The sequence below is a fragment of the Oncorhynchus tshawytscha genome, linkage group LG30, assembly GCF_018296145.1.
Source record: "Oncorhynchus tshawytscha isolate Ot180627B linkage group LG30, Otsh_v2.0, whole genome shotgun sequence".
Lineage (NCBI taxonomy): Eukaryota > Metazoa > Chordata > Actinopteri > Salmoniformes > Salmonidae > Oncorhynchus > Oncorhynchus tshawytscha.
Genome location: NC_056458.1, coordinates 38,719,562 through 38,733,462, shown reverse-complemented (window position 1 = coordinate 38,733,462; position 13,901 = coordinate 38,719,562). Strand labels below are relative to the sequence as shown.

General features: G+C 41.9%; 2 protein-coding genes across 3 annotated transcripts in view; one reads left to right on the top strand and one right to left on the bottom strand.

Annotated features, from left to right (window-relative positions):
• Positions 1-10,273, bottom strand: part of LOC112228326 (prolyl 4-hydroxylase subunit alpha-2) — a 75,103-nt gene extending 64,830 nt beyond the window's left edge. The window contains exon 1 of the mRNA XM_024393544.2: positions 10,141-10,273. The gene's annotated coding sequence lies outside the window, so the exon portion shown is untranslated. The remainder of the gene's footprint in view (positions 1-10,140) is intronic.
• Positions 1-13,901, top strand: part of LOC112228327 (PDZ and LIM domain protein 4) — a 41,179-nt gene that overhangs the window by 480 nt on the left and 26,798 nt on the right. Inside the window, exons 1-2 of one of the 2 annotated variants that reach the window (XM_024393550.2) lie at positions 2,476-2,582; positions 12,954-13,105. In XM_024393550.2, the coding sequence (XP_024249318.1) occupies positions 2,535-2,582; positions 12,954-13,105 (200 nt within the window). In that variant the 5' untranslated portion in view covers positions 2,476-2,534. Of the gene's footprint in view, positions 1-2,475; positions 2,583-12,953; positions 13,106-13,901 lie in introns of those variants that run through there. The other variant, XM_024393549.2, reaches the window with a different exon arrangement.

The window sequence follows — 13,901 nt, the reverse complement described above, 5'->3', positions numbered from 1 at the left end:
ATTTGACCGTATTCACATCCAGGTGTTTACGTGATTGTGTTGTCAGCATATTCTCGGAGGCTCGCAGTCCCGCTTCCTATAGTTACAAGTCAGACGATGAAAACTATCCTCCCGCTCGTGCGTCGAAGTTTATGTGTGGCACTCACCACATTGTGCCGTTGTAGGGCTGCTGTTTATTACCCCAAACACCCACACATTCTGTATCTATTAGGTGTTCCCTTTCCATGTAGTATACAATTTTAACTGTTAAGGTCTTCTCGCATGGTAAAGTAGCCAACTGTTGAATGAAGTGTAGCGTGTTACCATGCGGTCATTGTGAAATGCGACGGTTGTTGTTAATCTGGTCTGCCAACATAGAGAATGGGCGCGTTCGAGGGGATCACTTTTATTGTCATCGCGGTTCTAAGTGTTGCTAAAATTGCAGTACTACGTCGACTGCACGAACTTCACAAAAATCATGTGATCAAAGGTCATGCAATTTTGATCGAGTTGCTTCTCACCAACTGCATCATGCAGCCATCACCTGCATTATGGGGGGCGCTGTTTGTCAACCAATCATTAGGTTATTTTTGTATGACCCACGCGAACAGTGGCCAAATACATGCTGAAACAGGAACCAACTTTGTTCCAAAACTACAGGGGAAGCGATAGACTTCTCTAACCAATTAATTCTACACACGTTATGTTTCCAGTTTGAGTGTTTGATATGGGGGTATAGGAAAGTTTATTTCGACATTGATACAAAAACTTTTAGAAATAAAAGCCGCTATGTCAGCCTGGACTCGGGAGTAGACGTAACAAAGCAAATGTAAACTGGGGACAGTCCAATTATGTTTCATATTGTAATGAAACAGCAGGGAGCAGGTCTCGAACCCTAGACCTTTGAGCCCGAGGTCGGGTGCGCTATCAAATGTGCCGCAAAAGCATGCTCGTGCGGTAGTCGATTTCCGTGCTTATAAACCCAGGGTCGTTACAGTATGTATTAATTATGGATGTTCATCCACTACGTACGTATATGTTACAAATTATCATTTCTATGATATGTTGCAAATTGAAAGAATTCCAATTTGTTGTTGCTAAAGTTATCTAGATGGCCAATGTTTGTAGAAGGGTTATGTAACATGTAAAGTAGTGAGTATTTGTTAAAATGCTAAAAAAAAGTCAGCGATTGAATCTAAACACGCAATTTTTGGGTTGCTAGACGTTTCACATTTTTGCCTTAAGTAACCTGTCTTATGTAACCATGCCTAACATATATTAATTTGAGTGTTCCAGATATACATTTATTACGTTACGTCTGAGAGCAGGCTGGCTATGTTGATTCCATGTTGAACCCCTACAGTGTCCAACTTTCGGCTGTCACAGATACTGTTCCCCCGATTTCACCATTCATTCCTATGTGAAGACTATTGCGCATTGAAGCCGTATGAAGTAGGTTAAGAGCGCATCTCATGGACCCATAAAATGCTAATTTTGAGCTATACCTGGATGTGACGTTGCAGACTAACTCAGTGCTGCCCCCTCATTAACTCAAGTTGAAGGCCGACCGGGGTACTGCAGACTGCCATTAGCAGTTTGGGGTGGCAGGTAGCCTAGTGGTTAGAGCATTGGGCCAGTAACCGAAAGATTGCTAGATCGAATCCAAGAGTTCACAAGGTCATCTGACCCTGAACAAGGCAGTTAACCCACTGTTCCTTGGCTGTCATTGTAAATAAGAATTTGTTCTTAACTGACTTGCCTAGTTAAATAAATATGTAATATATATATATATATATATAAAAATTAGCAACTAAATTATTCTCAACTTCTGTGCCTTTTTTATTTTAAATTTTATTTACACGAAGATTGACCATTTGACCTGTTTTCTGAAAACAATGCCTGCAGTACCGTGGTTGGCCTTGAACTTCCGTGGCAGTCGTTCTCTCCTGTTGAGGACTTAAACCATTTTGATGAAATTGTTATTACTATTATTACTATCTAGGTTGTCAGGAGGGATCAGCAAATTAATTGTATTTGTGAGTAAACATTTCTTAACTGCAGGTGGCAGTAAAATGCCAAGCTTGGCTTTATACCTGCTTTATACCTGTTCAAACAAACTCCTATAAGTCGTAGAAGAAAATTGACTACTTCAAAATTGAGATGGCCTCAATGATGCCGCCTGTGCGCTCTGACGCCATAATGAGACTGATACAATGACGTGGCCGCTATCATTGTCTGCCATGAAGACCCAAACAAACTTGCTACAATGTTGCCACATGATGTGGGGCAGAGTGTCTATTGGCCCACATTATATACTATTGACCAAAATGTGGGTAAAGGGTCGATTTCTAAGGTTCTGAATGAGTCAGGGGGCCAGCAGTGGATTTGGCAATAGCCAATGGTTGGTCTCAGTCAAGGGTAAACTGTGGTGGGCTCCTGGAGTGGGCCAGGTGTTGACATTTGTTTTTCATCAGAGATTGTGGCGCTGCTGAGGGATTCCAGTTGTTGTCTCAGCTGTAAGATTCCAGACCCTTTAACTACCACTCCAACCAAGGATGTCATTTTTGATTCATGAGAGAAGACTGACTCCAGGTCAGCTGAAGGTACCCTCTTTCATGTTCCAGGCCATTGACATAATCACTTGGCCTAGTTGTTTTTTTAAAGGCCTGAAGAGCTTTAAGTTTACAGTACCTTTACTTTGTGCAGTGTAAGGACTGATCATCTGATATCATGACTGTGGTTTTCATTGTACAAAGACATTATTAGACTTTCTCAAATCTTCCTTAGGCCGGTGAGATCGATACCATACCCAAACTACATTGTTGGCACTGTAACAAGGCTATGATTCAAGCTTTGTCAGATTTTGGCTGATGTCACTGGTCGTGCGTCCCAAATGGTAGAAACTAGTGCACTATATGGGAAATGGGGTGCCATATGTGATGTTAATCACAGGGTAGAGTGAGATCCAATGGGGCTTAAAAGAGCATCAGACCCAGTCCATAACACCAAGTCAAAGTATCGTATGTAGTCAACTCCAACTTTAAAAAACTCATAATGGTGGGAAAGGAATCCAGCTGGGCTTATCCAAGGCGACGGTTCTGAAGCATATTTTTGTTTTTGCCCTAGCACTATGCATTGGATTCACACCAACTCATCAGGCTTTGATGATTTGAATCAGGTGTTTAGTGCTATGGAAAAACATTGGCACCCCTTTGGGTCCCCAGGAACAGGCTTGAGAATCACTGAACCAGGGGGTTAGTTATATGCTACGGTAGATCTATTGTTCAATTCTGCTGATATAGTATTCCTGGCTTGCTATTAATCACATTCACTGCATTCCTGCTATACTGCACCATGAGTGTACGTACTACACCATATGCAGTACTGATGTAGCAAGGTTACAATGAGTAATCCACATGGGGCCATTTGGACAACCCAACCCCCACATGGTTCAAGCTCATCGTAACCATTTAGGAAAAAGCAGAGAAGACATGCCTAACCGGCGAGATATTTCAGTGTTTTTCCATCCAAGTGCTCAGCGGCACTCAATTTTACACAGAGGGAAGATTCCCCTGCGCATATCTGAGTTCATGATCTAGAACACCTGCATTCTGAGACAGTGAAAGTTCTGGGTCCCAGTACACAGTCATGATAGCAGCAGCTGGTTTGTAGCTAAAGGTGTTAATTTTCTGAGGTTGGGGAGGTTGGGCCGGAGTTGATGAATGTGAAGTCCATAGGACTAGTGCATCTAAATTGCCAGCCAGTGTACCCAGCCAGGTCACTGACGTAATTGCCAAAGCACTTTGAAGGGATGTGTAGAAAATGGCAGTTGTGGGAGAAGACCTTGTTAAATCAATGTCAATTCAACTCTCATGCACAATATGACGCAAGTGGCCAGCTAATGGTGCCAATTCACAAGCAGTTTTCCTCTGAGACAGTAGTTCACTGCTCCATGTAATGTACATTTAATACAAAAATTTGTGTTTTATTAAGGATTATTCACAAGTTTCCTTTTCTGAGAATGGATGATTCCCAGCTAATACAGCACTTTCCCTAAAGGTTATATTTTGGTTATTTTACCTAACTTCCCCACAACATTCTTGGAAACATTTGTTCGCTAGGTAGGCTATACAGTTGTTGTGGACCTACACACTGATGCCAAGGTCAGATCCAGTTCATAAGTTCTATACATATCAAGCCTTTACAAACCATTGTCTTGTGTATTTTCTCTACTGACTGTGACAACTAACTTTTATTCTTTATCAGAGATGTATTGTCTCTGAGTAGATAAAGCTGGAGCCTCCTGTACTTGAATCGTAATGTCTAAGTTTCCTCCTTTCAAATGTAAGGCGAGGTTTACTTCACCGACATTTGAACTCTGTTTAATTTTCCTCTCCTCTGAAGTTAAGTTATTTTAAGAGATAAGGATGTATCTACCAGGCAGTAAATCATTATTTTTCCTTATCCTGGTTCTTCCTAAATTTGATTTATAGGCCTTTCTTGTTCACTTGCTGTTTTATGATTGTTTTCCCTAACACCATGGTGCTGAACACATTAGCTGTGTTTGAATGCCCATACAAACATATAGTATATTCTCATTAAGTATGTAGTATAGTGTCATTTTAGTATAAGGTAAACTAACAGTATCCTTTCAGTTGAGTGTACTAGCTCTTTGCCTGTCTACTGGAAGTTGAATTTGTTGCTATGCAACCGCTAGCTAGCTAGTTAGCATAACAAATGACTAGTTTGGGTGTGTTAAATTCAGTCTGGAGTGCCAGAGTATGCTCAAATTCAGAGCGTTGTCGATTGTCCATTTTGTAAATTGAGCTTTTTGCTCTTGGAGCGCACCTTGGACGGTCGGGCCGAGGAGTAGGGTTGATTTTGCACGTTCTGACCTTTTTAACATCAGCCAAGCACCCAAGCGAATGTTGGCTGGCTTGCTAGCTTCTTCCAGACACAAATGAGACTACTGACCATTTTACTCACCCTAGCAGAGCTGGTTATCCAGAGCGTTGGTGACTGTGCTGCTGGCAACCATTTAGTTATGCTTTTTTGCTTACGTTTACTGACACTGGCCATATTCAATGGGTGTTGCGCACTCATTATTTCATTATTCTGTGCTCTGAGAGTGCTCTGAAATCAGAGTAGATAGCTGGAGTGAATTTACAAAAGCAACCGAATGTCCATTGAGAACGCAAAACGACTTTACCATTTAGCTACGCTAAGAATGACGGGAATAATCGAGTCAATAAATGTTGAGTAGTTAGAGGTCGACTGATTTAATCGGCATGGCCGATTTACATTGCGTTCCACGAGGAAACTGCGTGGCAAGCTGACCACCTGTTACGAGAGTGCAGCAAGGAGCCAATGTAAGTTGCTAGCTAGCATTAAACTTATCTTATTAAAAAAAAAACAATTTTACCTTTATTTTACTAGGCAAGTCAGTTAAGAACAAATTCTTATTTTCAATGACAGCCTAGGAACAGAACGACAGATTTGTACCTTGTCAGCTCAGGGATTTGAACTTGCAACCTTTCGGTTACTAGTCCAACACTCTAACCACTAGGCTACCCTGCTGCCCCTAATCACTAGTTAACTACACATAGTTCATGATATTAGTAGGTTAACTAGCTTGTCCTGCGCTGCATATAATCAATGCGGTGCCTGTTGATTTTTATCATCCAATCACAGCCTACTTCGCCAAATGGGTAATGATTTAACAAAGGCGCATTGGCGAAAAAAGCACAATCGTTGCACGAAAGTACCTAACCATAAACATTTTTTGCCTTTCTTAAAATCAATAGCTCGTGCTACTAGGTGACCTAAACTGGGACATGCTTAACACCCCGGCCATCCTACAAACTAAGCTTGATGCCCTCAATCGCACACAAATTATCAATGAACCTACCAGGTACAACTCCAAATCAGTAAACACGGGCACCCTCATAGATGTCATCCTAACTAATTCGCCCTCCAAATACTCCACTGCTGTTTTCAATCAAGATCTCAGCGATCACTGCCTCATTGCCTGCATCCGTAATGGGTCTGCGACCAAACGACCACCCCTCATCACTGTCAAACGCTACCTGAAACACTTCTGCGAGCAGGCCTTTCTATTCGACCTGGCCGGGGTATCCTGGAATGACATTGACCTCATCCCGTCAGTAGATGATGCCTGGCTATTCTTTAAAAGTACCTTCCTCACCATCTTAAATAAGCATGACCCTCTCAAAAAATGTAGAACTAGGAATAGATATAGTCCTTGGTTCACTCCAGACCTGTCTGCCCTTGACCAGCACAAAAACATCCCGTGGCGTTCTGCATTAGCATCGAATAGCCCCCGTGATATGCAACTTTTCAGGGAAGTTAGGAACAAATATACACAGGCAGTTCGAAAAGCTAAGGCAAGCTTTTTCAAACAGAAATTTTCATCCTGTAGTACGAACTCAAAAAGTTCTGGGACACTAAAGTCCATGGAGAATAAGAGCACCTCCTCCCAGCTGCCCACTGCTCTGAGGCTAAGAAACATTGTCACCACCGATAAATCCACTATAATTGAGAATTTCAATAAGCATTTCTCTACGGCTGGCCATGCTTTCCACATGGCTACCCCTACCCCGGTCAACTGCCCGGCACCCTCCACAGCAACCTGCCAAAGCCCCCACCATTTCTCCTTTACCCAAATCCAGATAGCCGATGTTCTGAAAGAGCTGCAAAATCTGGACCCCTACAAATCAGCCTGGCTAGACAATCTGGACCCTCTTTCTAAAATTATCTGCCGAAATTGTTGCAACCCCTATTACTAGCCTGTTCAACCTCTTTCGTATCGTCTGAGATTCCCAAAGATTGGGAATCTCTTCAAAGGGGGTGACACTCTAGACCCAAACTGCTACAGACTTATGTCTATCCTACCCTGTCTTTCTAAGGTCTTCGAAAGCCAAGTTAACAAACAGATTACTGTCCATTTCGAATCCCACCATACCTTCTCCGCTATGCAATCTGGTTTCAGAGCGGGTCATGGGTGCACCTCAGCCACGCTCAAGGTTCTAAACGACATCATAACCGCCATCGATAAGAGACATTACTGTGCAGCCGTATTCATCGACCTGGCCAAGGCTTTTCGACTCTGTCAATCACAACATTCTTATTGGCAGACTCGACAGCCTTGGTTTCTCAAATGATTGCCTCGCCTGGTTTACCAACTACTTTGCAGACAGAGTTCAGTGTGTCAAATCGGAGGGCCTGTTGTCTGGACCTCTGACAGTCTCTATGGGTGTGCCACAGGGTTCAATTCTCGGGCCGACTCTCTTTTCTGTATACATCAATGATGTTGCTCTTGCTGCTGGTGATTCTCTGATCCACCTCTACACAGACGACACCATTCTGTATACTTCTGGCCCCTCCTTGGACACTGTTAACTAACCTCCAGACGAGCTTCAATGCCATACAACTCTCCTTCCGTGGCCTCCAACTGCTCTTAAACGCAATTAAAACTAAATGCATGCTTTTCAATCGATCGCTGCCCGTCCAGCATCACTACTCTGGACGGCTCTGACTTAGAATACGTGGACAACTACAAATACCTGGGTGTCTGGTTAGACTGTAAACTCTCCTTCCAGACTCACATTAAGCATCTCCAATCCAAAATTAAATTGGCTTCCTATATAACGAAGCATCCTTCACTCATGCTGCCAAACATACCCTCGTAAAACTGACCATCCTACCGATCCTCGACTTCGGTGACGTCATCTATAAAATAGCCTCCAACGCTCTACTCAACAAATTGGATGCAGTCTATCACAGTGCCATCCGTTTTGTCACCAAAGCCCCATACACTACCCACCATTGCGACCTGTACACGGTCGTTGGTTGGCCCTCGCTTCATACTCGTTGCCAAACCCACTGGCTACAGGTTATCTACAAGTCTCTGCTAGGTAAAGCCCCGCCTTATCTCAGCTCACTGGTCACCAGAGCAGCACCCACTTGTAGCACGTGCTCCAGCAGGTATATCTTACTGGTCACCCCCAAAGCCAATTCCTCCTTTGGTCGTCTTTCCTTCCATTTTTCTGCTACCCATGACTGGAACGAATTGCAAATATCTCTGAAGCTGGATACTCACATACTCACACTCCCTCACTATCTTTAAGCACCAGCTGTCAGAGCAGTTTACAGATCACTGCACCTGTACTTAGCCTATCTGTAAACAGCCCATCTATCTACCTACCTCATCCCCATACTGGTATCTATTTATTTATTTTGCTCCTTTGCACCCCAGTATCTCTACCTGCACATTCATCTTCTGCCGATCTACCATTCCAGTGTTTAATTGTTATATTGTAATTACTTCGCCACCATGGCCTATTTATTTCCTTAACTTACCTCATTTGCACTCACTGTATATAGACTTTTTGTTTTCTTTTGTTCTACTGTATTATTGACTGTATGTTTTGTTTATTCCATGTGTAACTCTGTGTTGTTGTATGTGTCGAATTGCTACGCTTTATCTTGGCCAGGTCACAGTTGCAAATGAGAATTTGTTCTCAACTAGCCTACCTGGTTAAATAAAGGTGAAATGAAATGAATTAAAAAATAAATAAAAAAATACACAAGTGTATATTTAAAAAAAAAACCTGCATATTTCGTTAAAAGAAATGCATGTTAGCAGGCAATATTAACTAGGGAAATTGTCAGTTATCTTGCGTTTCATTGCACGCAGAGTCAGGGTATATGCAACGGTTTGGCCCGCCTGGCTCGTTGCGAACTAATTTGCCAGAATTGTACATAATTATGACATAACATTGAAGGTTGTGCAATGTAACAGCAATATTTAGACTTAAGATTGCCACCCGTTTGATAAAATATGGAACAGTTCTGTATTTCAGTGAAAGAATAAACGTTTTGTTTTCGAAACGATAGTTTCCATTTTTGACCATATTAATGACAAGGCTTGTATTTCTGTGTTTGTATTATAATTAATTCTATGAATTGTTAGAGCAGTCTGAGTGGTGGTAGGCAGCAGGCTCGCAAGCATTCATTCAAACTTTACTGCGTTTGCCAGCAGCTCTTAGCAATGCTTGATCACAGCGCTGTTTATGACTTCTAGCCTATCAACTCCTGAGATTAGGCTGGCAAAACTAAAGTGCCTATTAGAACATCCAATAGTCAAAGGTATATGAAATGCAGATGGTATAGAGCGAAATGGTTGACGCGTCATAATTCCTATAACTGCAACCTAATATTTCTTTACTGGGAATATTGGAGCACCAGCTTTCATATGTTCTGAGCAAGGAACTTAAACGTTAGCTTTTTTACATGGTGCACTTTTACTTTCTTCTCCAACTTTTTTTTTGCATTAATTAAACCAAATTGAGCATGTTTCATTATTTGAGATTAAATACATAAATAAAATCTATTATATTAAGTTAAAATAAGTTCGTTGTTCATTCAGTATTGTTGTAATTATTTCAAATATCGGCCAATTTAATCTATCGGCTTTTTTTGGTCCTCCAATCTGCATCGGCGTTGAAAAATCATAATCGGTCGACCTCTAGTAGTTAGTTGGCCTATAGTTTATATATTTGCATATTTTTTTGTATAAGTAACGTTAGGCAACTAATGTTAGGTAGCTAGCGACAAACATACCGGTACATACTGCTGTAATGATATGCAGTTCGTAAGGACATCGTAACTAAGAAATTGTCAGCCAGCATAACTTGCAAGGTAACTTATTTGAGAAGTCATTACTTTATTACATTGCTCAACATTTTCTTAACATTTGTCATAATTAAAGCAATGAATTTGTATCTGCTCTCATTGTACTTCAGCTGCATATCATCTGCCATATTCTTCAAATCTGAAAACAATGTAAAGCAACGGCTATTTCCTAAAGAATTGCCTTATGGGTCCTAAAGTACAGAAATAGTGTCCTCTGTGTGTATACTTCATATTTTGGCCAATTTAGTACGACATCTGGAAACTTTTGGCATACTAACTAAATGCAGACTATGACCAATAAGTGTACTATATACTCAATTCACGTCACAAATAGTATGGTTAGTATGAGTATTCCAACCCCGCTATTGTCTCTGTGCCCTAAGCATCCTGTCTCTGTGCTGCATACCTAAGAGCCATGTGGCTTACAGCCAAATTAGATTTACTTACTTTTTGTCTGCCAATATTTTCCTGCAGCCATTTCCAGCACTTGAGGCATTCAACATGGTTTCAATTACCGTCGTACGAATGACAAATTCATTTATACAATTCTAGCACATACTCAGTAAAGAGTCACAAATAAAATAATGGATATTGGTCAATGGACTGCACTGCAAGGAGTGGACTCATTTGTAATGAACAAACATTTAGCTACACCGATTGGAATCAGAGCGTTACTCAACGACTGACGCCATGGTCATGTACGCAGCATATTAGGCGACGACATCCCCCCTTGGCGGTTTTGAAGTTCAGGAGCTCTCTCCCTGGCTTTGCCATCTCATTAGAGAGCCAATGTATTTACTCATAAGCTGTTCCATTGTTTATGGCATTGGCTCATTTCAACTCCTTTGTAAGAGTGCGACAATCAAACGGCATTGGGAATAATGTAAGTAGCAAGTAATGCTTTTCCGTAAGCGTCTCCATCAACAAGCAAACGGTTGTTTATCTGGTTGCCTACGTCATTCCTGTGTTTCACCATGTGAGCCTTTCTGTTACCTTGCCTAGGTGTCAGTCAGGCCCACAGGGCAAAACTGTTCAGATGAATGCTGCTGTACTGTGGCACACAATGATGACACTAAACAATACTTTGACCCTGCCTTATTTAACACCTCACCAAGCACTGTTGATCCTGCTGTTTCCAAGCAAACACTTTTACTGTACGTTGGGGGACGAGCTCAGTCTTTGGCAGGCCCCATGGCCTTTGTGACATTAAAATGTAATATGCTAACTGTTATCTGACTGAATGTGTTACTGATTAACTGTGTCTCATTGTGTGAAGGGACCACATTCTAGAGTGACTCAATGTTTTTAGATTGCTCAAGGAATGCACTGAATATACATGCAATTGATTTTCATAAAATATGCCTAAGAAGGGATCTAGAGTCTGAACCTTTCACCAAACACCCCCCATACATTTAAACAGGGATTGCTGGTTTTTACTAATAGCGTCAGTATAGTGTGTATCGTTGGGAGTTTGTGTAAATGCATCCGAGCGTGTGTTCTGGATAATTAAAGGCCTGTTGTGGAGGCTCGGTGTGAGAGCATGAGTGAGTCTCCTATGGATGGCCATTCATGCCCTGACCCTGGTCTTTGTCCCTCTACAATAACAACACAACTTCCTGCACTGTGACACAGCCACATCATTCACAATACACCTCTGTTTTCTCAGGCGCAGTCAGACCCCATGGCAGTGACCCTTAAGTTTACCGGAACTGGGACTGCCTGTGACCGAGAGGAGTCAGAGGCTGTAAATTAGGCATTCCACACTGAAACTCTTGTCTCGGCTATTAGTTTTTCATGGGCCATGAATTTATGCTTTTCCTCTCAAAGCACTGCTCAGTGTGCTGGCCTGCTCTCCTGCTGTGGAATCACTTTTTCTCCATAGATATTGTGAAGTGCTATAGATCAGGGTTTCCCAAGAACATTAACATTGTTCTTAGATTATTAAACTGCCGGCTGCCATTTTATTTATAATGGGCTGTGTCATAATATTATTTTAACACAATTGTGTTCCAACCATTGGTCCCAATGATAATCTATCCTATTGCAGACAGCATTCAGAGTAATATGCCATATTGAGATCAAGTTGTGATTGCTCTTTTATGAAGTGAGAGCTGTGCAAGCACAAAGAAATTGATTATAGAATAGTGACACGTCTGACATTTAACAAACATCTTCACTCTGCTTGAAGATTGGATTGGTTAGGGTTCGGTCCAACAAAGTTCATGTCACAGGAGGTAAAACACTCATCTATGTGTCATAGAGAAAGGATATTGATGGCCACTCCACTTGTATACTGAGTATATCATGTACAATTGTAATTGAAAATGATTTTTTTTGTACTTATTTGTGGTGTGGTTTTCATATCAGCCCTTTTGTTCTTCCAACCTCACCTACACACTGTGTTTCATCTGTACGGTTTTCTTTCACTACTTTTCTTTTACTACTTTTGGTGCAAACAAAAACTGCACCCTCCTATGGCTGGTCTAGTTATATGGGGGGACGGACTGTTGTGATGCTTGGTTTCATTTGATCTCTGTCTGCCAAATCGAGATGTCCGGTAATTGAGGCATGGAAAAAGATGGGCGATGGAGGGGGGTAATTATGTAAACAAGTGTCTGAAGGGGAAATGTACTCGGAGGAAGGAGGTAAAACCTCCTTCTCCCTCCTCTGAGATCCAGACAAATGTCCACAGGAGCTTAATATATCTTGTGTGAGGACCATAGAGCGGAACCTGCACTGTATTTCAGTGTTAGACAGGTCTCGTTAGAGGGCCGTTGTTCGAATGGACAGCACTCATTGGCTGGGTGCGTCTTTAAAATAAAAAACGATTCCCTATATAGTGCACCACTTTTGACCAGAGCCTTATGAGTCCTGTTGACATCCTGTAGATTTGGGTGATATGATTTTATTTTATTTAGGTAGTGAGGCACATTTTGTCTTCCACTGTTGAATTTCATTGTTTTAGAACCTGCTTGTCATATAATAATGGTGACTATCATTGCCTTGACACTCATTTCACAATTTGACAACAAGTTGATTCCAGAGTTCAAACTACCAAGCCTTAACAATAACGATTTTAAGTGGCTGCCTGCTCATTTTGCTGTGTCACTCACTTCTACTTGCGTTAGGATATGTAAACCTATAGTCCTAGGGTAGGTAGCATTACAACCTGACTAGACTGTCAGTATTATTGCATTTTGGCTGGGGTGTGGCACTTCCACCCTAATACACAAAATAATATATCTTTGTTTGGTGGTTAGGTAACACCGGACAGTAAGGCAGCACAGGGGGACCTGTGTCCTGGGGACACCATCCTGGCCATCAATGGCGACAGCACAGAGACCATGACCCACATGGAGGCCCAGAACAGGATCAAGGCCTGCATGGGGGAGCTCACACTGGCCGTCAGCAGGTAAGTCTACATGGTACTGTTTGAGTCCCACATGGCACCCTACCACCTACATAGCTCTGGTCATAATATAGGGGATAGGGTGCTATTTGGGGGCGCACCCTTCAGACGCTATACTGACCTCCAACATTGTCTCCTAAAGTTGTTTTTAGAGAGGAAACCAGCCAGCATTGACAAGAGGTCTGATTGGAATGAATGACACAATGCATTAGCTTGAATTGTCCCACGCAGCCATGTACTGTTCTTTTCAGTCACAAGGAAGCCAGTCAGTGATCAATTCTCTACCCTCACAGAGCACTCTTGCATCACATTCATTAGGCATACACATTGTGGCACAGCATGGCCTCTGAAATGGACCGTTAGATTGATATTGTTTGTTCAGCCCATGATGGGTGAAACGGCTCTTTCCACTGCTTACACCAATGCATCATTCTTAGTTCAGCAACATTTGCGACGAGTTATTTGGTGTTGGGGAGAACAGGAGCTACATGTTGTAATGCAATATAGTTCTCTAATTCTCTAATCCAAAGAGAGTGGTCAGGCTAAACAGCCATTTGGAACAGAGAACTCAGAAATGGGGACAAAGCAGTGGAAGATTTATTTTTTACTTTTTCCAGCTTCCCAATGGAGGGTTTGAAATTCCCAGATGAGAAGAGTAGCTGGCTACTGCTGTTTGGGATAACAACAGATCCAGGTTGAACATGTCCTGAGTAGTAAAGTGAAGAGTAGGCACAGAATTGTAATACACTTCAGCCTGGACTGACTTTGCACATGCAATGGAAATGGAAAGGAGAATCAG